The 25,580-nt window shown below is 41.0% G+C and overlaps 1 protein-coding gene across 10 annotated transcripts in view; it reads left to right on the plus strand.

The window, feature by feature from the left end:
• Positions 1 to 25,580, plus strand: part of DIS3L2 (DIS3 like 3'-5' exoribonuclease 2) — a 346,723-nt gene that overhangs the window by 136,779 nt on the left and 184,364 nt on the right. For all 10 annotated transcript variants that reach the window (XR_012016729.1, XM_072796677.1, XM_072796673.1 and 7 more), the window contains 2 exons: positions 16,553 to 16,653; positions 21,382 to 21,629. Coding sequence is in view for 9 of the 10 variants with exons in the window: in XM_072796677.1 (XP_072652778.1) it covers positions 16,553 to 16,653; positions 21,382 to 21,629 (349 nt within the window). In the remaining variant the exon portion in view is untranslated. The remainder of the gene's footprint in view (positions 1 to 16,552; positions 16,654 to 21,381; positions 21,630 to 25,580) is intronic.

The raw sequence follows: 25,580 nt of genomic DNA on the forward strand, positions 1-25,580 counted from the left end.
GAGGCAGAGGAGCATTTAAAAATGAGATTAACTTGATATATATGTTAGTAGCTGCATGAGTACTTACATTCTTTTTTTTTTTTTTTTTTTTTAGTACTTACATTCTTAAATGAGAAAAACAAGATCAGTGGTAAGAGGGACTATGAATTCAGTTTTTGATCACATGTTGAATTTGAGTTATGTGAGGGTCATTCCGGTCATGACATCCAGTAGGCATCTGGAAATAGAAGTGTAAACCCGGAGGAGGGAAGATGAGAATTACAGATCTGAATAGTGTCACCAGTTGGAACTATGGGAAATAGATGAGATTATCAAGTAGGTGGCCCACAATTAGAATTGCCTGAAGTAGGGATCCCTGGATGGTGCAGTGGTTTGGCGCCTGCCTTTGGTCCAGGGCGCGATCCTGGAGACCCGGGATCGAGTCCCACGTCGGGCTCCCGGTGCATGGAGCCTGCTTCTCCCTCTGCCTGTGTCTCTGCCTCTCTCTCTCTCTCTCTCTCTTTCTCTCTCTCTGTATGACTATCATAAATAAATAAAAATTTGAAAAAAAAAAAAACAGAATTGCCTGAAGTAGTCACTGTTCTATAAAACCAGGGTGCAAGCTGGTAAATACAAAAAAATCGGGCAAGATTGAGAGTTAGGAAGTAATTGATAAAGATTTTGAAAGCTTTGTACAAGACCTGACAGAAAAGTGGATGGAACTAAGAGGGAAGTGGTAAGTATTTTCAAGAAATGAAGGGATGCTTCTCATTCCTTAGTGAATGTCAAATGATTAAGATTATTTTCATTTAAAAAGATTAATTCTCATGATTGTTAAAACTCAACCTTTATTCAGGGAGGGCCTCTCTCTTGCATTAGAATGAATTGAAAGAGAAAAGTTCAATTGATATTTATTGAACTGGGAAGCTGAGCATCAGCTACAGATGGAGATGATTAATATCTTTATCCCTACTTCCCTCTACCTGGGATTCTGGACACTATTGTTTGTGAACAATAGTGGTCTTTAGACTCTAAGAAGAGAAGGCCCAGTCAAGTAGATTTTCCTATCATCCCTTTGGCCAGCATATGCCAGATTTATTCAGTTGAATAATGAATATTTTTTGTAATTTAGTATTTAACCTGCTTCCTAAGGTTTCCAATATTTTTTTTTCTTTTGGTAGAGACCGTTTCACTGTCGCTACACAGGATTATATGCCTGCAGGTCCATCTTCCTGGCACCAATTTCCCCTTTGGGTCACTCTAAATAATGCCCTTTCTCCCCTGAGAACTGCCTACGTTTTTCCAAGTCATGCAGCAACATGTCGGGGGAAACCTTTGCCTAATAGAGTAGTGATGACTATAACCTGTTGAGATTTACAAAAAGCTGTTGAAGATTCTAACTAAGCCTATTGGAAACAAAATTAAAACAAAACAAAAACAAAAACAACTGGCTATGTAATGTCCATCATTAAGGGCAGATTTTATTTAACATTTTACAGGAGAAAATGGTCCCTGGTTTTCAGATATTGCTTTAAAAAACAAAAACAAAACAAGTGAAAAATGAGTGAGTCACCCCTACCCCTGTAAGTGGAACCAGCCTCCCAACCCTGCACATCCTTCCACTAGCCCCCAGAGTGAAAGCTCAGCTACGCAGTAAAGTCTCTCATCTCTGCTCCCAGTTAGCTGACCCCTGTTTGGTCAGTCCCCTCAGCTCTGACTCATTTGCTTGAGCCAGAAGCAGCAGTAATGAATAAACTCGGCTGGTTTGTCCTGGGCTCTGATGCTCTTTTTGACCCTCCTTACTTAAAAGCCCCTTTGATAGCAGGTTCTGCGGCTTAGACTGTTATGCTCTTGACTCTGCAGCTCACCCAAGCGTCACTGCATCTACTACTCCAGGTACAAGTACTCCATAGGCTTACTCTGGAACACTGGGGCCAGGATCCAAACCTATCTAGCTGGGCCTGTTTACATCTCTACCAGGGAAGGGGGATCCAACAAAATGTGGCAACACTCTTAGTAGGAAAGTACTGAAAGAGAGCTTTTTCTAGTCATTCTTGGCTCTTAGCGCTTCATTTTCCCTTTTTGTAAACACACATGTACACACACCCTTCATAATAAATACCTGTCTTGACTTCTTTATAGATTCTTTCATAAATCAAATAAGGTAATGAAAGGGAAAATGTCTCAAAAAAGGAGAATGCATAGCATCCCTTTATAGGCATTTCCAAATCACTTTTTTGAAACCTGTTGCCTCTTAAAACAATAATTGTGCGATGAATCTTCCCTGTAGATGTTTTCAGACCACATATTGGTGGATGAGCTCTAATCGCTCTCTTTGGCTGTCCTTGCCACCAGAGGCCTCCTGCCTGCCTCTCCAGCTTATGTTCTTGCACCTACCCATTCAGACCCTAGGTCTAGCTAAGCTGGACTTTGTGTTGTTCCTAAACACTGCCTGACCTTTTCTGCCTTCCTGCATCTGAACCTACTCTTTTCTGTTATGAATGGTGCCTGATTATCCATCTCCTATGGAAATCATCTCTCTGATCTTCAAGTGTCAGCTGTCATTTTACATGTGTATTAATTATCTATTACTGTGTAACAAATTGCTACAAACTTAGTGGCTTAAATTAACACTTGTATTTTCTGTGGGTCAGTGTAGCCTAATAAGAAATATATATTTGGCCTCTGCCCCCAGTTCTTGACACAGAGCTCCTAAAACCCTGGGAATTTCCTTAGTGATAGAGGTGCTAGGGGCTTTTTTTTTTTTTTTTTTTTTTTTTTGTTCTGATACTAGGTCTTTGACCCTGGTTCCTGACACAGAGCTCCTAAATCCCCTGGAATTTCCTGAGTGATAGCATCTATTGTTCTATGAAGCAACTCTTTGTGGACCCCTGGACAGCTTCAGGATGGGGCTGGGCACCAGAGACCAAGCCATGATTAGAAACTTGAAATTTTCAGCCCCACCCACCATCCTCCAAGGAGGGGAGAAGGTCTGAAGACTAATAATTGGTCATGCCTATGTGATAAAGCCCTCATAAAAATTTCTGAACAACAGGGTTTGAGTTGGTGAATGCATCTACATGATGGGAGGGTAGTGCACCCTACTCTACAGGAACAAAAGCTCCTGTGCTCAGGATCCTTCTGGATCTCACCCTGTATACCTCTTCATCCTGACTGTTCATCTGTATCCTTTATTATGTATTTTTGTACTAAACCAGTAGAGGTACATTAAGTGTTGCCTTGAGTTCTTCTGTAAGCCACTATAGCAAATCATTGAACCTGACTGAGTAGGGGGTCATGGGAACTCCTCTCCCCAATATGTAGCCAGCTCAGAAGTGTGGGTACCCTAGAAACCCACTATGTACATTTGGTGTCTGAAGTTGGGGGCAGTCTAATGGGATTGAACCCTTAACCTGTGAGGTCTGTGCTAAGTGTAGGTAGTTAGTGTCAGAAATGAATTAAATTATAGGACATCCAGAGAATTAGGGAATTGTTTGGTGTGGAAAACCCATTATTTTTGGTGTCCAAGGTATTGTGAGTAAATAAGGCTTTCGTTTAGTCAGGAATCTGGACATGGCTCAGATCAGTCCTCTGCTTCAGAGTTTCTCACAAGGCTATAATCAAGGTGTCACTCATCTGAAGGCTAAGCTTATGTGGTTGTTGGCTGTATTCAGTTCCTTGTGGGCTCTTGGGCTGAGGATCTCAGTTCTATGCTGGCTGCTGGCCAGAGGCTGCCCTCAGCTGCTTGCTGCATTGGCCTCTGTATATGGCATCTGTCTTCATTGGATCCAGAAAGGAAGAGAGTGTGCTAACAAGATAGAAGATGCAGTCTTATGTAACCTAATCACAGAAGTGACATTCCATCATCTTTGCCATATTCTGTTGGTTAGAAGCAAGACATGGGTCCTTCCCATACTCAAAGGGAGGGGATTATACAAGGGTGTATAGCTCAGGAAGTATGAGGATCAGTGAGGATCATCTTAGACACTGCTCACCACAAGATGTTTCCTCCTTCTTTTTTTCCACCGAAATATGTGATCTTTCTCTTCTGTGACTCGTCTTCATAGCTACTTTTTCTTTTTTTTTTTTGCTACTTTTTTTTTCAATTTATATTCCATCACAGATCTTATTGTTGAATGTTTTCTTTTCTTCCCTCATGTAACTGTTTTTGCTCATCTTTCATCCACTTGCAACTCTGAGAACAGTTTTGTATTTAACAAAAACTCTGCAAAAGACTCCCCTTCTTTTCCTTCTTTGAAACCAAAGAAGAACCAAGATTGCTCTCCTGCTTAACACCACAGTCTTTTTTGTCCACAGCAGCTCTATAGGATCTATTATAAAACCTTCAGATTTGCCAATTTGGCATCAAAAGCAATGACTCATTAGTGTCTATATAACCTGGCTGGAAAAAAAAAATAACCTGGCTGGGGTGATCCGCATTAGTCTGATTTGTATTTAGAGTTAGAGCTTGTTACCTTATTAAGGAGAAACAATTTTCCATCAGAGATGTTTCACACATTAGCTGTTTTTGAGTGGTGCATTGTTCTGTTTCCTAGGGGGCCTGATGGATCTCAGATAATAATGCAGTCTATAAAAACCAACTCTTTAAACTGTCTGTTTTCTTTTGCCTGCTAATGATCACATTGTGGTCCTGCTTTTTTAGGTCACAGCAAATGAATTGATAAAGAAGACTGGCTCTTAGAGAAGCAGCATTTTCATTCTGTCCCTTTTACCCAAGCAGTAGGCTGGATCTTACTATTCCTGATGGAGATGTTCAGTAGAATATCTATCTTATGTGCTTTAAGAAGCTTGGAACATAAGAGATATATAATATATGTTTGATATACATAGAATTGAAGACTCAGAACACAGCAAAACTCATCTAGTCTAGCTTCCCATTCTTTGAGGCCAATTTCCACTCAACCCTCCAAGATAGCTTTAGCACCTTTTTCATTTTTTGAAGTTTTGATGGATAGCTAGTCCTGAGCGATCAGGTAAAGAAACACTGGTTTGATTTTAATAAACACTGTGTTCTGGTGTTGAAATAAGCACATCAGGTTATTAAAGATTGGCCCCTTTAAGAAAAACTCAGATGAAAGTTAACTTGGAGGAATCATCTGTCTGCTGGGAAAGATGCAGAATTAGTAAGTGAAAGCCGACTACATTGTGTGCCTACATTTTGGGTCTTTGGGGAGCCATGAGGCTAAAAGCCAATTAAAGCTTCAGTAGAGAGAAATTTAAAAGTGGTTTCTCCTGGGCAAGAGAAAGATTTGGAGCAGAGAGTGCTTGGAGAAAAGCAGGAGAGTGTTGATGATGTAATTAATACAGCTAACAGCTGGGAATGGGAATCAGTGCAGAGCTCTGAGAAGATGACCCTGTGAGAAACTCAAGTTTGGGCCTGAAAGCCACACTATCTAGGTTTTGACTTCAGCTCCAGAACCTGAAGGCATCTCTGTGTGGTCAGCCTGGTGAGGAGAGTGACCAAACTCTGCCATTTATGCAGGGTTTGAAGAATATGCAAATTAAAACAATATAGAAAAATTGGTAGTAAAGGGATTTTTCCTTTTAATGCTTGAGTATGAACTTTCTTTTCATTCATCTATTCATCTTGTTCTTTTAATATGTCAAGTCCTCCTTTTCCCAGTCTTTACCCTTCTGTCTACTCTCACTCATTGTTATCATCTAATTGATGTTCCCAACCTCTACCCTGAGATGTAGAACCATATCTCCAGCTTGGATGGAGGACATTATCATACTTGTATCCCATTGTCATCCCAAACTAAAAATTTTCCCCAGAGTTGATTGCCTTCTCTGAGTATCTTATCACTCAGGTAGATCTCTCAAAAATGTTTTCTTTTCCACTTTCACTTCCATCAAATCTATCAGGATCCAGAAAGTTGTGTGGCATCATGGGAAGAACATGAGGTGCCAGCATTCGTGAGACTGGTACCCATGGGCAAGCCTGTTATTTGATCTTTGGGAGCCTCATTTCTCCTGTTTCTATAATTGGCATGATAATACCTGCCTACCTCATTGGATTATTGGAGAGTACTAAATGTGGTAGTGTATATAAATCACCTAACACAATGCCATATGTGTGCAGTAGGTGCTCAATAGCTAGTTACTAGTTTTATTGTGAATGCACAGAGCCCAGAGACTGGGAGTGTTCAGGGTCACTGTTTGGAGATGCCATTTGCATTTGATCCTCCCTTGAAATTGTGGATCTCAGCTTGGAATGTAGTGAGTTTCCTCCTCTAGCACTTTGCATGAGTTTGGCTTGTATGTTTCAAAGAAAACCTGCTCTACCTCGCCCCTCATGGACCCCCCTCAGCTTTCAGCCACCACACTCACAAATGCCTTGTGTCTAGACTCCTCCCCTCCTCCATTTGTTTTCATACAGAGAAGGTGGCATCTCTTTCTTTTTGACTGAGGCTAATCTTTACCCCTGGTTTCTGATCCCAACCCTTCCTGCCCAGGGCCCCCTCCTGTTCCTAATTGTGTCCTCTTCAACCACACCTTTCTGTAGTGGTTCCTTCCTATCAGCAGTTAACCATGACCAAGACTCCCTTATCTTAAAAAAATAAAATAACAACAACGTTGTTGTGATTTCTCTGTACCCCTACAGCTCCCACCCTGTATTATTCTAGTCTTGCACAGTCAGACTTCTGGAGCCTACTCCACACCCTCATCTCCTCCGTTTACCTTTCAATCAGTTCCCCATGCATGACATTCTGACTTCACTGTGTTTCCTTCTTTCATATTAGTTTCACAAAGGTTGCCTGTGACCTTGTGATTACTAAGGCCACTCTGTTGACCACGTTGAAATGCGTGTTTTTTTGGTTTTCTTTTTTTTTTCCTTTCTTTTTCCTCCTCCTCCTCCTCCTCCTTCTTCTTCTTTTCTTCTTCTTTCTTCTTTTTTCTTCTTCCTCTCACCCCACATTAGCCTGAATTTTCTCCTACCTCCCTGACTGTACCTCAGTATCCTTCTAGGCTTTTCTAATTTCTATTTCATAAATATTGGTGTTTCTCCCTGCCATGACCCTTGTCATTCCAAACCATCTATGAGGAGGCCAGTCTACTCATCCGTTTGCCCTCTGTACACAGATGACACCCTCATTTCCATCTCTAGCCCAGATCAGATCACCTCTAACTCACTAAGTCTTGATAGAACTTATATCTCCTCTTGGTTGCTTGAAGATGCTCTTCCTGTGGTGGCTCACTGCCCATTTGTCTATAGTGTGGCTCTCACACTTTAGAGTGAGTCAGAAGCCCCTGGGAAGCTTGTTCTAACACAGACTGCTGGGCCCCACCCCCCAGAGGTCCTGAGTCTCTAGATCTGGGGTGGGGCCTGAGAACTTGCACTTCTGAGAGTTCCCAGGTGATAACTGTTGCTGGTCAAGGAACTCTACTTTGAGAACTTCTGTTTAAGGAATTGAGGCAGTTTCCCCCCATTTCTTACTCTACCCCATTGACCTTTCTTTTTTCTCTCCCCACTAGCATAATCTTGTCAGATTTTAAGTACTTCGCTATTCAGAAGTCTCCATCCCCTCTGCTGCTAGTCTGATTCTAGTTATTGCTAACTAGTTTTTCTTTTTCTTTTTTAAAGATTTTATTTTAGAGAGAGAATGAACCAGGGGGAAGGGCAGAGGGAGAGAGAGAAGCAGACTCCCTGCTGAGCAGGGAGCCCAACACAGGGCTCTATCCCAGGACTCTGAGATCATGACCTAAGCTGAAGGCAAACACTTAACCAATGGAGCCACCCAGGCCCTATGACTGGCTTTTCTGTCTCTAGTCTTCTCCTAAATCTGCTCTGTACACAGCAACCAGTGAGCTTCTTAAAGTGTAAGTCATGCTAATCTCCTGCCTAATTTGTTCTATAGCTCTTCTTTATTTTTGGGATAAATCCAAACTTCCTAATGTTGACCTAGCTTCTGCCTATTTATAGAACACCAGCTCTCGTTTCTCCTTACTTCACACAGAAGGCACCAAGCATACAGAAAAGTAATGAGTAATTTAAATATATAGCAGTTATTGAGTGCTTACTGTGTTCTAGCCACTATAGCACTTTTACACACATGAAGTTTGTTTAACTTTCCTATTAATCCTATAAAATTGGTTACATGTTACAGAGGAGGAATTGTGACCCATTTTATAATGTTGCCATCGTCCTGTACACCAGTCATGTCCAGTCAGTTGTACCCAGGATGACAGGGCTATATTCCCTCAAAACTCACTGCAAGAGATGATGATGATGATGATGATGATGATGATATCAACAACAACAGTATTAATAGTATCTAACAGCTTTTGTTATTGAACTTTGTACCATGGCACTACCTGTGAACATAAATTATGTAAACTATTCCTGATTTACTAGGGCGAAAATTCACAGAGGAGTGACTTGTTCAAAGCCATATAGTTCAAGGACATAGGACCGACATTTGAATTTAGATCTTGTGATTTCAAAGCTCATACTTTTAACTACTCCATCATCCCTGTGGGTGGAAGCAGTGAAATTATATGGAGAGCTGTTTATCATTTGGCATCTTGTAAAATTTAAAAATTTTCAATGTCTATAACTGAATTATAAAGTTTTTGGCAACCCTCTCCTCCTTACTGAAACCCACCCGCATGTACCTATCTTTCTTCCAGATCTCATCATACTCTGGTGGTTAGACTTGGAGTCATGCTGGGTCCTGACACCCCCTCTACTAACCATCTCCTTGGATGAACCCTGGGATAAGTTATTTTATGTCTTTGAATGGCTGATTGCTATTCTCTGAAAATCAAAATAGTAGTACTTCTCTCAGGGGGTTGGTGAGAAAAATGTGAGATTATCTGCCTCTTCTCTCTTTCCCTTGTGCTTCTGCCTTAGGTAACATTGGGCACTGTCACAATAGCTTCCTCACTGTCTCCCTGTTGTGTTGCCTGCACAGATCACCACGGTCTCCTCCCTTGTTCTCACTCTGTCACTCTCTAAATTATGCTCTACACTGCCACCTGAAAAATATTTGTAAAATATAAATCCTGGGGACTTTCTGTTAATAGTAACGGTGGGCTGTTATTCAGATACACTCCTGCCTGCTGAAACAACTAAAAATATTTGTGTAAAGTAAAAAAACAAAACAACAACAACAAAAAAAAAAAACCAAAATTTCGAGCATTAAAGAGCTGACAAGCATTACCAAGTTAAAATTGGAATGGGGAATCTAGGCAATATGACAGATTAGAACAGCAGTAGTGAGGGACAGAAATAAAGCAGCTGGTGTCTCACAAGGAGCTGGGATGCCAAAAGGCTACACCATGTGGATGAGAGTAAACCTGAAATGTACCAGCTCTCACTTGGAATTACAGCCCAAGTTCAAGCTGATTGGCTCAACCAATCTCAAGTCTTGAATTGGCTGAAGGACAGTCATGCCTTCAGGTGCCTGGCAAAACCAAGTGGAAATTCTTTCCAAAGGAAGGGAAGGTTTCTTCAACCAGGCCTCAAGTTATTTGGTGACCAGCACATAAATATAACCAGGCACCCAAGGAGACCGTGCTCCAATGGCAAGAACCATCAACAACCACAAACAATAGAAACAACCCTTCAGAAACATCATCAGATAGTGGAATCTATATTAAAAAAACAAAAACAAAAACAAAAACAAACAAAAAAACAAAACAAAACAAGAAACTACTGCATTTAAAGAAATAAAAGATAAGCTTAAACATATATACAAAGAATAGGAAACTGTGAAAGGTGACAAATCAAACTGAAAAAGGCAGCAATTAAAAATTCTAGAAATAGCATAACTTTCATGAAATTAACTCACTGGATAAGGAAATGTGTAATATATTTGATGACATAGTTTAAGGAAAAATTCCTCAAGGGTGAATTTAACAGAAGATTGGATAAAGCTAAAAAATTAACAAACTAGAAGACAGTAAGAAAAAATTATCTATAGTAAGCATGGATAGACAAATGGAAAACACAGAGGAGGAAGGTCTAAGTAACTTAAAGTCCTAGAAGGAGATGGATGAAAAAATAAGCAAAATGAAATTTAAAGGTAATGGCTGAAATTTTCCATTACAGCTGAGATCCCAGACCACAGATTTAAGATGACTAATGATTGCAAATTGAATTTTTTTTTTTAAATCCTAACTTAGGTACATCAAGATGTAACTACAGAAAATCAAAAGCAAAGAGAAAATCATAAAGCAGCTAAAGAAAATGATTTTCTTCATAGGCGTTAAAGACTGACCATTAACCATCAACAAATATAATTCTAATCTTGTTATCCTCAAATTTTTCAATAGCTTTCTATTCCTATAAGATAAAATACATACTCTTCAGCATGTCATTAAGGCCTTTTGAGGTCTTTTGGTCCCAGCAACTTTTTTAGACACATAGAACCTTCCTCCTTCTCCATTTATTCTCAATTGTGTGCCTTTGCACATGTTCCTCTCCCTTTCTAGAATGTTCCCATGCTCATCCATCTACCTAGCTCCTACTCAGTCGCCTTGCTAGTTTCAGCTCAGGGGTTACTGTCAACCAGCCTGGCTCCCTTCTCATTGCCTTGGTGCACACTGCTTACCAGTTGTCACCAGCACCATGTACTTTCACTGTTTGCATCTTTGTCTCATTTTTAGCAGACAGGCTCTCTGTAGACAGAGATGGGGTCATTTGCAGTACCTGATATTCCACAGATATTTAGGACCTTCACTGGGTTGACTCTTGCATTTCAGTTGGTTCCATGGCCACTTAAGCAGTATCTTAATGCAGCTTTTTGTGGCTCTTCCCATGATGGTCTGATTGCTTGTATGGAAAACTGGTCACCATAGTCAACCCCAGGGTCCCTGTACACTGCCAGCTGGGTTTGTCTCTTCATCACTCCTATTTCCTTGATGAAACTAAAATAACAATACCCACTCCACTGATAATATGAAGTTGTGGATAGATCAAATGAAGTAATATACGTGAACACACTGTGAAAACTCCACTGATAGTATGAAGTTGTGGATCGATCAAATGAGGTAATATACGTGAACACGCTGTGAAAACTCTTTGGCACCATTCGGTTCATTAGGTTTATTTCAGAGTGAGAGACATGGTTGGGCTGGAATCTTGCAAAGAAGGGAACTCATTGGTGCCCCTGAGTTTTGGCTTTGGCGTGAGCTGGTTGTGAGGTCCTACTAGAACGACCATCAATGTTATGTCTGGTACACTGGCAGCATAGCAAATGTTTATAACATGAACGTTGTCTTGCCCCATGAGGACTTGTGCTGTCATTTCTATGTTTCACTGGGGAGAGGGGTACATAAACAAGTTTTCCTGGTTGTTTGATTTTGAGAGATCTGAAGGGAAATAGTTTCGTTTATAAATACATATTGCAGTTTTCATTGAGTTCTTGGAAATAGTAAATTTCTGTGACCCTTCATCTAGAGATGAGAAAAGCTTGGATTTGGCACTTTGTCATTTATTTGATTGGATAGATTGAAACTCCTTTTGCCCAATTCCTTGCCTTTTTTCTTCACATTGCCTCCATTTGGCATTATAGTCCAATCATCTGAAATTCTTCTGATGTGTTTGTGAAGTGTTAAGAATCATCAGACTTCTCAGTCTATTTATATATGAGAAGACCAAATCAGAATAATTTTAAAAAAGATTTTATTTATTTATTTGAGAGACAGAGGCAGAGCATGTGTGGGGGGAGAGGCAGGGGAAGAGGAGAGAAGAGACAAGCAGACTCCCCACTGAGTGCGGAGCCTGACACAGGGCTCAATCCCAGAACCCTGATATCATGACCTGAGCTGAAGTCAGATGCTTAACTGAGCCATTCAGGCACCCCCAGAATCATTTTTCTTACAAAATCAGGTGTTGGGTTTGCACTTGATAGATGTAAGTGGCCCTATCTACTTTTTAAGTGTTTAAAAAAGAAGTTTTAAACAATCTGTAGAAAGAGATTAGGATTTCACCAGACTTTTCTTCCTAGAGTATTTACTGGGGGAATATAACGTATTGTTGCTTATATTAGTAGTGTATCTATTTCTCTCTTTTATCTAAATTCTCTCTTTTGGATGAAGGATTTTGGTAGTCACTAGTTTCTAGAGTCTTTTGATCTAGAAGGGACCACAGAGAACATGGGCCACATCTGCCTTTAGTATGGCAAAACCGAAGGCTGTGGCGAAGCCTACCCTTTACCCTTGTGAGGACTCTCAGCCTACCCTGTTCTAGTAGTTTCATCATGGAGTTTTAGTGCTCTGTCAAGCCATTTTTCCTGATATTTAATCATAAGCTCCTTTAATTTGAGCCCATTTTTCATATACTAAGTCATCCATGGTGATAGAAATACGCTAGCATCATCCTTCTCAGACACATTTCTCCAGTTTGCTCTCTTAGCTCTCATTTCTACTACCTAATTCAAATTCTGATTATATCTCATCTAGACTGCAACTGCAGCTTTCTAAAATCTTTGCTACTCTTGTCTTTCCATTCAATATTGCTTCCAAATTCATAGACCTGGAATGTATGTGTCCCTTACCTTTAAAATGCTTTATAGGATAGTGTCCACGCTTGTCATTTCCATGATCTGGACCATATGTTAGGAAGTATGTTCTGTTGAGAATGGCATTAAATCCTAAAATATTAGTGGTCTAAAGGAAAGAAATTTATTTCTATCTCATATAAAAGAAGACTAGAAGTAGGCAGGCCAGGGTTCAGAGGGTAGTTCTACAGTCTTAGCTCATTCTGCTGTGCTGCTCTGCAGAGTAGAAAGCATCCCTGTCCTGTGGCTTCTGGGACCACGATGAGTGCTTGAAGTTCAGCTGTCGCATCCACATTACAGCCAACAAGAAGGAAGAAAGAGGGAATGCTGGGCCCCCATCTTTCAAGGACACTTACTGAAAATCACTTAAAACACTTTAACCTGCATTTTATTGGCTAAAACTGAGACATACATGTCACACTTAGTTGCAAGAAAGCCGAAAAAAATGTAGTGTTTTAACTAGTTTACCCAGCTAACAATTGAAGTCCTTGTTGCCAGGAAAGAAGAGGCTAGATCTTGGGCAGTAACTAGGATATCTGCCATAGGATCTTGCCACCAGCCTTGTTCCTCTCTCCACCCCAGTGCCTTCTCTCCCACCCCTCGTACCTTCAGCCCATTAGTGGCTGCAGTGAATCTCATACTGGTCCTTTACCATGTCAGGCCTTTTCACAGCTCTGGGCCTTTACCTGTAGTGCCCTTTCACTTTATCATGTCTCTTACATCTAGACATCTTTTGAGGCCATGTCACTCTGTCTGTACAGTTTTCTTACCTCCTTAACAGTGACAACACACAGTAAGTAATTCCTGGAGCCATGTGGCAGTGAAAGAGCTTTCTGAACTTAGTAATGGAACACATTTGAATCCCTTTTCCCCAGCTTGACCTGGAAAGTATAAATATGGAAGGACTCAGCATATGGACCGTGTTTAAAGCCACAGCCCAGATCTATCTTTTTGAGTTCCAGACCTTTCTATTGAACTGGTTACTCAACATCATCATTTGAAGGTTTCATAGGTGGCCTCAAATAGAAACACCTCTGAAGAAGAACTTTTGATTTCCCCCTCCTCCTCTGGACTTTCCTGCACCAGTAATGATGCCTCTATCGACCTGGTTGCACATGTCAGAAAGCTGGAAATAACCCTTCACTTCTTGTAGCTAGTGGTCCTTGAGCTCTCATATTTGATTACCCTCAAAATCAATTGGTTCAACTCCAGAATATGTCTTACATGGATCTTTGCATGTATGGACCTCTGGGCTCCCTCTCTCAGGCTGCTTAAACCTCACCTCGGGCAGTGTCACTTTCATGCACAAAATCCTTAGGCAGCTTGCCATTGTATTTAGGTTTCAATTTAGGATGCACCCTAAAAGACCCCAGCTGCCTTGACTCCTGTTACCTCTCATTCTTATCCCTTGCCATGCCCAATCTTACGCTCACTATGCTCCGGCTACCTGGTCTTCTTTCTGTTCCTCATTTGTGCTGAGAACTTCCTACCTCTGCCCCTTCCCAAGTGCCATTTCCCACCTGAGGTCTTCTGTTCCCTTCACCACACCATCCTCAGGTGTCAGATTAAATGTCACTTCCACGAAGGGCCTTTCCCTGACCTCTTATTCTAAATTGTATATTGAGAGAACTCTTCCTCCTTGGGACTTTCCTTCTTAGCCTTCATCACAATTTAATAATTTTATATTTATTGAGTGGTTATTTATTGAATATCACTTGCACATTAAAGTATATGTTCTATAAGGGCGGAAATCACATTTCTTTTATTCACTACTGAATCTTTAATGCCCATTGCTCAATAAATACACATGGAATTAATGAATAAATGAGAATCTCATGATTAAAAGTGTGGTAGATCTCTCATTAAACTGACATCTTTGCTATTAGTGTAGCAAGACATAGTTGTTGGAAACCTGTGAAGGTGATTCACCTTTTTAATCTGGCGTTGCATTTCTTCACATTCATTGAACATGTCTATGATGCTTACCTGCAGGGAAATAAACTCAGTTTAATGTATTGGAATGCATTTTCGAACAAAGCTTCGTTTCTGTCAGGTTATTCTTATAAACCAAGAAGCTGAAAAGGTCATGTGCAGGTGTGATATCTGAAAATCACGATTGACTATTGTGGACATTGCTGCTAGAAACATCGGGGTGCAGGTGTCCCACCGTTTCATTGCATCTGTATCTTTGGGGTAGATCCCCAACAGTGCATTGAGCTGTCTTCCATTGCTAGCCCTCTTTGGATGCAACTTGGCGTAACCTTTGGAACAGAAGACTTGCTTGTTGTTGGAATGGAATTAAAGCAACAGTCATTTTAAGTTGGAACCATGAGTGACTGTGATGGAAGTTTGTGTGCTCAGGATTTGGGCTGCCTTAGAAAACCCCTCACTACCTTGTATGGTTGCCAACTCTTGAGACTGAAAGTTCAGACAGCAGATATCTGGGTAGAGTGTCCTGGTTCACAGTTTTTCCAGGTGCCTAACTTTTCCTGAATGATCTTGTTCTATAGAACACATTGGCAAGATACATTTGTGGTGCAGATTAAGAACTTGTGTGGGTTTTTTTTTTCTCCCCAAGAGTATAAAAGATGTTGTTCTGGAAGCATCTAATGATCTTGGAATCCTGAACTAAGGTCTAAGATAAAAGATGAATATCCTTTTACTGATGGACAGGCTGATCAACAATGGGAAAGGTTTTGTTTGTTTTTTATTTTTGGAAAACAGAATTCTGCTTCCAGTGGACACTATTCTAGGTATATTTCAGCATAGATGGAAAAGCAAACAGTTGATCATTCTTAAGCCCCAGTAGGTCAGATCATGTCAGTGTTTCCAGAGTTCGCTCAGAATGGTAAAACTTGGCCTTAAGCTGAGCCCTTGCTAAGAGGCGGCCAGTCGTGAAAAGGATTTATTTATTTATTTTGGCCTTGGTCATGTCTAATGATGATAAGTACAAGTCTCTTAGCTGTCTGGAGTGGGGCCCACATGAATTGGTTGTGACCCCTAGACTCCAGGAACTCCAGAAGAGTTGGATAAGAATATTTTGTGGGGGAATTCTAACACATAAAAATACAAGATATTAAATGTTCAAAAGTGTGTCATTTGCTGCATTTGTTCATGAGTGATTTTAATACTTCTGGTACAGGGCCTGACTCCCTCTTTATTGGGGAGATGTGGTTTCAGTTTCTTGGGTGAATGTGCATTTTATAAGTTTCTTAAGAAAGGAAATTAAACATTAAAAGACTTTAAATACTCTTTATATAATGTCACTAAGAAAAGCCAGGAAAATCAGGGTTGGCTTTTTTTATTTATTTAATAAATATAATCTATTTTCCACCATTTTGTTTGTTATGGCTGGTACCAAAGTACTTTTAAAAGTTAATATTTATTTTGATTTCAGCAGATGTGCATAATAAATTAACCTATCTCTATTCTTCATTGTGGGCTGGGGCAGTATTTCACATCTAGTTTGTTTGGCATTTCACACACTAAGCCCATTAGTTCAATTCAGCATAGTTTGATGCTCTCTACTTGTATGACACTTAGCATTTGAATAACGTTAAATAGATCAAATGTGGCCTGCTGAGTGTGAGCATTAATGCAATTTGGTGATGTGATTGACCTTAGCTAAGTCCCTTAACTACTGTGGGCCTGGGTTTCCTTTTCCGCAAAATGAGTAGTTTAGGGTAAATGATGCTCTGAATTTAAAAATCCCATGAGATGCCTGGATGGCGCAGTTGGTTGAGTTGTTAAGTATCTGTCTGACTCTTGGTTTCGGCTCAGGTCATGATCTCATGGGCTCAGCCAGAGTCTACTTAAAGAGTCTTTCCCTCTGTCCCTCTCCCTGCTCATGCTCGCATACTTGCATATGTTGTTCTCTCTCTTATTTATAAATAAATAAATAAATAAATAAATAAATCTTTATTTGTTCTCTCTCTTATTTATAAATAAATAAATAAATCTTTTAAAAAAAAATCCCGTGAATCTGTATGCCTAATAGATATGCGTCTAACTGATTCCTCTTCTTTCCCTCTTTCTTCTTAATTTAGGAAAGGAGGATGCTGATGCTCTAGTTACAAAAGAAGAAAGCACCTCCACGTCACAGGACACAAGAGCTTCACCAGAGAAATCGCTGCAAAGATCAGCAAAGGTCATTGCCTACAGATTTTCTGCATTTGTCCAAATGACTGTCACCTGAACTACCTGTCAAAGGTGTCTCATGCAATTCAGTTAGGGCTGTAGTTGGTCAGTTAATCAGAAAAGTCAGTGGAAGCAAGGAGTCATAAAAAGCTAATATTTTGTGTAATTTTAAAGATATACATATATGTTGATTTGCCTGTGTTTGGATGAAGGTCCAAAGCCTTTTCTTTGTGTGTGGGTGTGTTTGTTGAAGTGCTACATTATCTTTTTCTGCTTAAACCACACTGGTAATGTGTCATATTTGATTTCCAGTTTGCGTTATGTAAAGTGGAGTGAGGATTTAGGTACTATGTGAAGCAATCTAACATAGACTCCTAGATTCTTGTTTTTTGCTTCAATTTTTTTTATTGTCATCATGTCTATATCTAATTCAAAAGTAGGTTTTAAATGTCTTTTTTAGTTTTTTCCAAATATTTAATTTAGTTATTGTAGATACAAAATTGCTTTTGCATCCTGTCTGTTGATTTGCATAGTTCAATTTTATTTTTCAGTTATATATGCTGGTGGCATATTTGGATAAGGGATCAAACACAGCTGACCCTGGCTATCAAATGGCTCAGGATAGAAGAAGTGGTTCAGTAGGTGGTAATAAGCCTGAGGCTTTCTCCACCAGAGGCATCCTTCAGCATGTTTAACCTGCAGTTGTAGTGTTGCCACACAATCTAGCAAGTGGGTTAGCACAGTACCTCTTGGATATTGACAAGAAGAATTTCTGAATCGTATTACACGTATGTTGCCCTCAACTGCCTGTCCAGTCATTTTAATGAGCATTTTGAATACTAACCATATAAAGTATAGCAGGCAGCATGCTAGGTATGGAAGGTTGTAATGAATGGAAAGCCTGTGGGCTAGAGATGGCTTACAGGCTTGTGTTTTGTGTGACCTGTGCAGCATTTACAAATTTTGACTAAGCAGCTTACAAAAAAAAAAAAAAAAAAGTCTCCTGGCTTCTCTTGACAGAAGAAAACATCCAGCAACACTAGGCCACATTCTTCAATGACTTGAGTCAGAGCTGAGTACAGACAGCCCTCTGTAGATGGAACTTGTGTTCTGCAATTTGCTACTGCACCCCAATGGTCCCCTCTCTCTTGCTGGGTTTGTTTGGGTGTTTTGGATAGTTTCTTAGTAAATTCAATCTAAAATCACAAGGCAAAACAGCACTTGTGTGGTCAAGTCATTATTACTACAACTAATGTATGAATCACAAGTAATGTAAGCTGCTTCATACACTTCTCATGTCAGATAGTAAAACAATAAGCAGGGACTTCTAGATCAGACAAGATGGCATAGACTCGTTTCTCCTTGCTCTTTCCTACTAGAAAACTATAAACCCTGAAAATAACAAGAGGCAACCATAGGATAATTCTGAAAGGTGAAGAGAGGAAGACAAGCTAGTTAGAGACTTGAGAGCAAGAGGAACAACATAACAGCAGAGGACTTTACAACCCCTCCACCAACAGAGGAGGACCAGGCCCAGTGTTTCTGGATCTAACCTAGCAATAGAAGGGGGCCCAGGCAGACTTGCTCCTCAGTCCGATCTAGCGGGGTCCCTCTGACAACACCAGGCACTCCTGGCAGTACCTACAAGAATTAACTGGGAGCCTTCCTGACAATTATAAGTGGCTAGGAGAAGGGCTCCCCTTTCCTGCCACAACTGAGATTTCTCTCCCCCATCAAGAGATACCAGGCATCTGGTGGCTCTGGCAGTTGGGATTCCTGCCAAAGAAGTGACCTAGCCCCAGAAGTTTCTTTGTCCCCATGGGCCTGAGATTTCTCTTCTCTCCCTTCTGCACCCCCACAGAGGTAGTAGATGGCTAGGGAATCCCAGTAACAAGGATCCTACCACAGCAGATGTGTGGTTCAGAAAATTTAATCTCATGAGTCTGAGACACTCTTTTCCCACCCAGAGACAGTGGGTCATCAGGTGGCACCAGGGTCCTACCACAACAAAAAACCTTAAATGGGAAGTTTCTTTGTCCCTGCATGGACGTGGATAAGAATCTGTTCCTAATCAATACTAGAGAGACTAGGTGGCCAGCCCTGAAGAAGTTCTTTTCACCCCGTTAGGCAATATGGGCAGAGACCAGTGGGAGCCCCAGTGGTTCCATGTTAACTAAACATCAGAATAGTACTTCAAAGTCTCTGCAAATTAATTTGTCGTTGGAACTACAGCCCACAAAATAGTTCAGGATCTCTATGCTAAACCAAGGCAGGATGACCTGCCTTCTAAAATAAAAGATTTCAGTAAGACCTTAAATCTCTAACATAATAGCCAAAGGTCCAGGATGTGATAGAAAATCATTTGTTATACTAAGAACTAAGACACTGTCACTTGAGTGAGGAGAGGCAACTAACCGATGCCGATACCAATGTGTTGCAGTTATCTGACAGTGATTTTAAATCAGCCATCATAAATATGCTTCAACAAGCAATTAAAAATTCTCTCAAAACAAATGAGTAGATAGAAAATCTCACCAAAGAAATAGAAATTATAAAAAAAGAACCACGTTGGAAATTTGAACTAAAAAATACAATAACAGAAATAAAATACTTTCAGGATGGGCTCAGTAGTAGGTAGAGGTGACTCAGCATAGGATTACCTAACTCGAAAACATGTCAGTAGAATTTATCCAATCTGAACAGAGAGAAAATAGGCTGGAAAAAGTGAACAGAGTTTCAGGAAGTTGTGGGGCAATAAAATGGATTCAACATTCAGATAATTGGAGTCCTAGAAGGAGAGGATCATCAAGAGAGTGGGCTTATAGATGGTGCTGACTGGAACAGGTTAAAAAATACTGTAGAGATTTTGAGATTGGAACAACAATTGTATAACACAAATGTGTAATGGTGTCCATATGCATCATTGTAATTCTCTTCTGATGGACTCCATAGTTTGTGTTTGAGGTTGGAGAATAGCAGTGGCTGAACTGTCCCAGAATTGAGGATTTTTTAGGGTGGGTGTGGTGGAAGGCCAACAGAGGTGAGGCATTTGATGATGGAGGTGAGAAGACTAGAAGCAATGGAACATGATGTCCCTTGGAGGTAGGAAAGGATTCAAGCATTAGATATAGCAAACAGACACAGAGAGCAGGCTGAGGTCAAGGCACTAGTAATCTTGATGTGGTGAAGAAGCCATGGAGCGGGGCACAGGAGAGTAAGGGAGCTGGATGACAGGTTAGTCTGAGATGATAAGATTTGGACCAGACCCAGAAGATGCTGAGAGGTAACCATGAGGATGAGTTGCTGAAATGGAATGGAAGTGAAGGCCACCAGCATTGAAGGGATACTAGGACTATAAGGGCAAAATATTGGCTGAGTCATTCGCCTGGAGATGTAAGCCAGGTACTGTAGAGCAGCTAGGAGGTCCATGGATGACAGTAACAAAAAAGGGATAGCCTGAACCATGGAAGGACACAGACCCATGCATGAGGCAAGAAGAGTAAATGGTCTGAATGTGACCATATAGCACAGGAAAACATGGATGTCTCATTCAGGGGCTGTGTATGAAGAAGGAGCAGTCTCTGTGCAAAGGGCCTGGGATAGACAAGCACATGTGAGGACAAGATCAAGGATTCCTGACAGAGGAGACAGCAGCTTGTTCAAAACAGAGTGGTGTTTTTCAAAGAAGAAGGAAGAGTTAGGAGAACATAGAGCCTATCATGGGACTGAGATTTGATGAGAGGACAGGTGTCCAATGGAGCAGCAGCCAGGTGCCTCTGGGGCAGAGGAGAGGCATGCTGACTGGTTGGAGATTCTTGGATTCTTGCTAGACAGGCTGAAGCCCCACATGGAGTCAGACATGAACAAGAGTGGTAGCCAGCTCACCAGCAGTCTAAGCCTTGGCTCAGGGGTCAGAGTGGAATGCTGGCAAGTAATTCCAGGGAAGAGACCAAAGTGCAGATGGTCTGCAGTGGGAAAAGGAAACAGTTCAGAAAGGACTTTCCAGGGTGAGTTAGGGGATTCACTTTCTTCAGGAATGCTTCTCTTTTGGTAGAGGTAGTATGTCCTTGTAGTGGTGTGGTGGCCTGAATCTTTGCCTGGTGAAATGAAAGAGTGGATTTAATGTTGGAAAGAAGGAAGGTGAAAAGGTTTCCAGCCTTTTTGTTTTTGGTTTTTGAGAGGGGGAGACAGAATCTTAGGCAGGCTCCACGCCCAGCTCAGAGCCTGCCATGGGGCTGGATCTCATAACCCTGAGATCGTGACCTGAGCTGAAATCAAGGGTCAGGTGCCTAACTGACTGAGTCACCCAGGCACCCTGGTTTCCAGGTTTTAAAGGCATAATAAAGACCAATTCCTTATTTATTTTTAATAACATTTTTAAAAAGCAACTACTATGTTGTTCATGTCAGAAAAATGTAATGCAGAGCAAATTCTTAGGACCATACATCCCTGCTGGAGTCTTAGATACATCCTTAAGACATAGGTCTTGGTTATATAGGCACTTTCATCTGATTCATCCATGTATTGCATGGTTTTCTCTGCATAAATATGCTCCCTGGATACTTAAGTTGTTACAACTTAAATATGTGTTTAGTCACAGAGCATCATGAGAGGCACTTCATTGGGACCTAGACAAACTGCTGGGCTCAGCTAGTTGACTAGATAATATCTTGCTGACTTCTTCTGTTATTCAGTCCTATAGGTAAACAACTTTTGACTATATCTTTGGTGTTTTCAGGTGGTTTACATCTCGGAGAAAAAACATTCCCGAGCAGCAACTGGCTTTCTCAAACTCTTGGCTGATAAGAACAGTGAACTGTTTAGGAAATATGCCCTGTTTTCTCCCTCGGACCACCGAGTGCCTAGAATTTATGTGCCTCTCAAGGACTGTCCCCAGGATTTTGTGACTCGGCCTAAAGATTATGCCAACACACTCTTCATCTGCCGCATCGTGGACTGGAAGGAGGACAGCAATTTTGCCCTGGGGTAGGTGATCTTTAGTAAGAAAAACCACAGAGCCTTGTCAGAACTCAGTTTAGGTGGCCTTTTGGTAAACTCTTTTATGTATTTTAGTTATTATTTCTTTATTTAAAACATGAGTACTTGGCATATTTGGGTCATGGTTTTTCGGAAATTGCTATTATCTACCACCTGGACTGGTCACCTGTGGGTTCCTTGAATCGCCAGGCAGTCACCTTTTTTTGTTTGTTTTTGGTTTGGGGCATAAAACAAGCAAACAAGCACATCCTGAGTCTCTACTTATTTCCCATTATGTCATGAACCCTGTTTGTAGTTATGAACTGCAAAGAATTTGTTGTATCAAACAATCAGACTCCTCCTTTCAGATGCTAGTGTTAAAATATGCAAAATTCCAGGCATTTCAGGGGACCCCAGTCTTCCATGCTTTAAAATACAAATATGAGGCAGCACGGTGGAGACAGCTGAGTGGTGGAGGTCAACAGGTTAGGGGTGCCTGGGGCCCCCTTGCAGACCAGCTGGTGTTGCAAAAAGCAGGTTCTTGATCTAGAGGAGGAGGATTTGTGGCCTGAGCTGCTAGATAGTGGCAAGATTGAGATTTGTGTCTCTGACTGATGCCAACCAGACTATCCTGGATCAATTCTCCACTATGCCTGTTCCCATGCTGCGGTGGAGCAACAATGTCTGCTTTCAAGTCACGCACGTGTTCTCCAACATCGAGACGGGCATCTGCTTTGTGTCTTTCAAACGCTGAGGCCAGGACATGCAGTTCTGGGCTGGTCTCTATGGAGCCTGTGTGACCAATTGCAGTGTGGTTGTGTGGGCCCAGCCATCTTAGTTGAGGGCTGTCCTTGCAAAACACCTTGACTGGTGCCTTCCAGGACCTGGGACCACTGGCCAGGACTTCTCATTAACCAAGGGCATGTACCTCCCTGGCATCCTGGGTACTCCAGGATCCATTCAAGGGTCCTGCTGGGCCCCCTCTTCAGGATCTGGAAACTACTAAGAAAGAAAGTTCTTTCTTCAGAGCTACCCACTGCTGTTTTGGGGCAGTCCTTCCCCTGTCGGTGAACACAGAGGAGTGCTGGTCTTACAGAGGGCTCTCGGTCCTCCCTTCGAAGACCCTCTGCCCTGTCTCCTCTCCATCCTGCTCTCAGGGGCTTTACCAATCCCTTTAGAGAAGGCCTCTCCTCTCTGAAGCAGAATCCCATCCTTATGGCTAGGACAGTTCCAGCCACCTTGGGTAGCAAACTTAACCTCTTGTAGCTTCAAGACTGGGACCAGGTTTCCCATCTGAAAGTCCACCAGCTCAAAAAATGTTTGGAGATTTTCAAGGATCAACCTGTGATTGTATGGTGCATAAAATTATTTTTTATTTTGAATTTTTTCACAAACATTGAGAGAATAATATATCAGCAACAACTATCTGCCAATCATATGTAATAAATTTATAATTTGGCCAAAAAATATAAATATGAAAGTATATTTTAATGATATGCTTTTTTGGTATCGATCCTTCAGAGGTTTTACTTCAGGTGTAAATTAAATTACCTGACTGGAAGTAGGAAGGGGTACCATGTTTTTATGGAAGCTGTCAGAAACCAGTCTAACTTAAATATAGATTATGGAGTCATAGAGCATCATGGATAACCACTTCATGTTGATCTGAAGGAACTGCTGAATGTAGCTGTTTGATCAAAAGCTGTACATGTTTTTTTACAAAACATTCTTACAATTGTATCCATTTTGAAAGAAGAACAATAGTAAGTTTTAGCTATATCTTTAGCCCTTTAATATGGATGACGTCTGGTTTATGCATCTCACAAAATGAAAATAAAGGTGTACAAGCAAAAAAATAAATAAAAGTGTACAAGCTATACAAGCAAAAAAATAAATAAATAAAGGTGTACAAGCTAGAAAAGTTTGTTCTGACACTTAGTTTTAAGCCAGTTTGGTGACTTGCTTGCTGGCCATCTGACTTGTACAGGATGGGCCCTTCTGGGAATGTCCTGTAGTTATAAGTACCAACACTAACTGGATGGCCACAGTGTACTGCTTTTATCTGATTTGTTCTATACTTAAGCCTCTTATGACTAGCAAAGTAAGCCAAATCAATTCTGTGTGTGACACCTCGTGCCATTTAAGAAATACTGTCCTGTGCCACTTTTTCAGTGACGTGAAGATCAGTGTGATTTATATGATCTCAGAGCCACTCAGGAACAATTCTACTTTTTTGTGCTCAAGTGGAGTGATTGCAATATCATAATTTTTAAGCCTAACTTGTTATCCAAAAGTGATGTCAACCCCTTGAGTCCTAAATAGTCTTCCTCTGAGGCTTGCCAGTTTCTCACCATCAAGTCCAAAGGCCTGATAATGGCTATGCCACCTGGCCCCTATTGGTTGGGCCTGCCACGCTCTATTTGGCAGTGAAAAGGGAAGAGTTTCACATCAAAGCAGGAAATCCAGCCTTGTCTTTTATCTGCCTGTCTTATCCCATTGTGTATACTTGATTGGACTACTTCCTTAGCTATCAAATTGTAAGGGTGTAGTCAAGAAATCTTCATGATGTGAGCTTCTCTTATTGCTGGAATGGTCTTACAGGTTCCTTTTTCACAGCTGAGCCATTATGTCATCAAGAACTCTTTCCTTGTGGGTAAATTACCGTGACAGTTGAAAAAGGAGTCAAACCTTTGAAGCAGCAGGGATGTTTGCAAGAAAGAACATTTGAAAAGAGTAGCCACATATTAATCATGTACTCCTCAAAATAAAAATATTTGAAGATCCTTATCCTGGGATGGAAAACACAACTAAGTTTTTCTCTACTTTCTTAGTGTTAAGACAGTAAAAGCTGTCATTTATGGAAATATGCCTTTTAAGATCTTAGTGAAGAAGAGAAAATTTATCTGGAGAAAGAAAGAAAATGTGGTAGGTGCTCATGATGAAGTTCTCAGATGGTGTCTCTCTCCTGAGGGGTGCGGACTGCAGCTGTTGGGCCTGGTGGTGGTCGCCTTGCCATTTGTCCTGGCTGTCGGTTACTGATCATTAGGCCCCAAGGTCACTGTTTCCCGATCAGAACATGCCAGGACTGCCTGGGCCCCCTCTCTCATCTTTGCTGGGTTTGGACCAGGAGTTTGAAGGTGGTGCTTGCTGTGGGTATGAGTGTTTGTGGCTAGCTTCCCCAGAAACTCTGCCCAAAAGCTGAGGTTAGCCAAAGTGGCTTCCTTTTGATTTTCTTCCCTGCCCCTGCACTCTGCTCTTAAAAATTTTCAAACTTCTTCTGTCTTTGTAATTGCTACTATTTATTCAAGTCCAAGGTCATTTACTCCTTCTATAGTTAAATTCAGTTCATGAGACAGGCATTGATCAACTATGTGTAAGTTGCTCTGCCATTTGGTGTGAGAAATACAAAGGTAAACAAGGTATGGTTTCTTTATTCAAAGAAATTATAGCCTAACCCAGAAGGACTTATATATAAACATAGGATTCATTTGATTCTAAGAAATGGAAGCCTAGTTGAGCTAATTTAAATAAAAGTAGAAATTAATATAATAAACTGGTGGTTCGAGATGCCTGGATGGCTCAGTGGTTGAGCATCTACCTTTGGCTTAGGGCATGATCCCGGGGTCCTGGGTTCGAGTCCTGCATCAGACTCCCCATGGGAGCCTGCTTCTCCCTCTGCCTATGCCTCTGCCTTTCTCTGTGTGTCTCTCATGAATAAATAAGTAAAATCTTAAAAAAATATAAATAAATAAAAATAAACTGGTGGTTCTCCTAAAACCCAGGGCAGGAAATGGATGGGGATCTCAGAACTAACAAGGTGGCAAAAGAATTGCAGCTTCTCTCTTAGCGATCCTGATAAGCCAGCTACCACATGCTATCTTTTCCATACCCTTTCTGCACATGAGCTGTATTATTTTGCATTCTCTACACAGCAGCCATCTTCCTGCTCAAAAGTATACA

This window comes from Canis lupus, chromosome 24 (genome assembly GCF_048164855.1).
Source record: "Canis lupus baileyi chromosome 24, mCanLup2.hap1, whole genome shotgun sequence".
Lineage (NCBI taxonomy): Eukaryota > Metazoa > Chordata > Mammalia > Carnivora > Canidae > Canis > Canis lupus.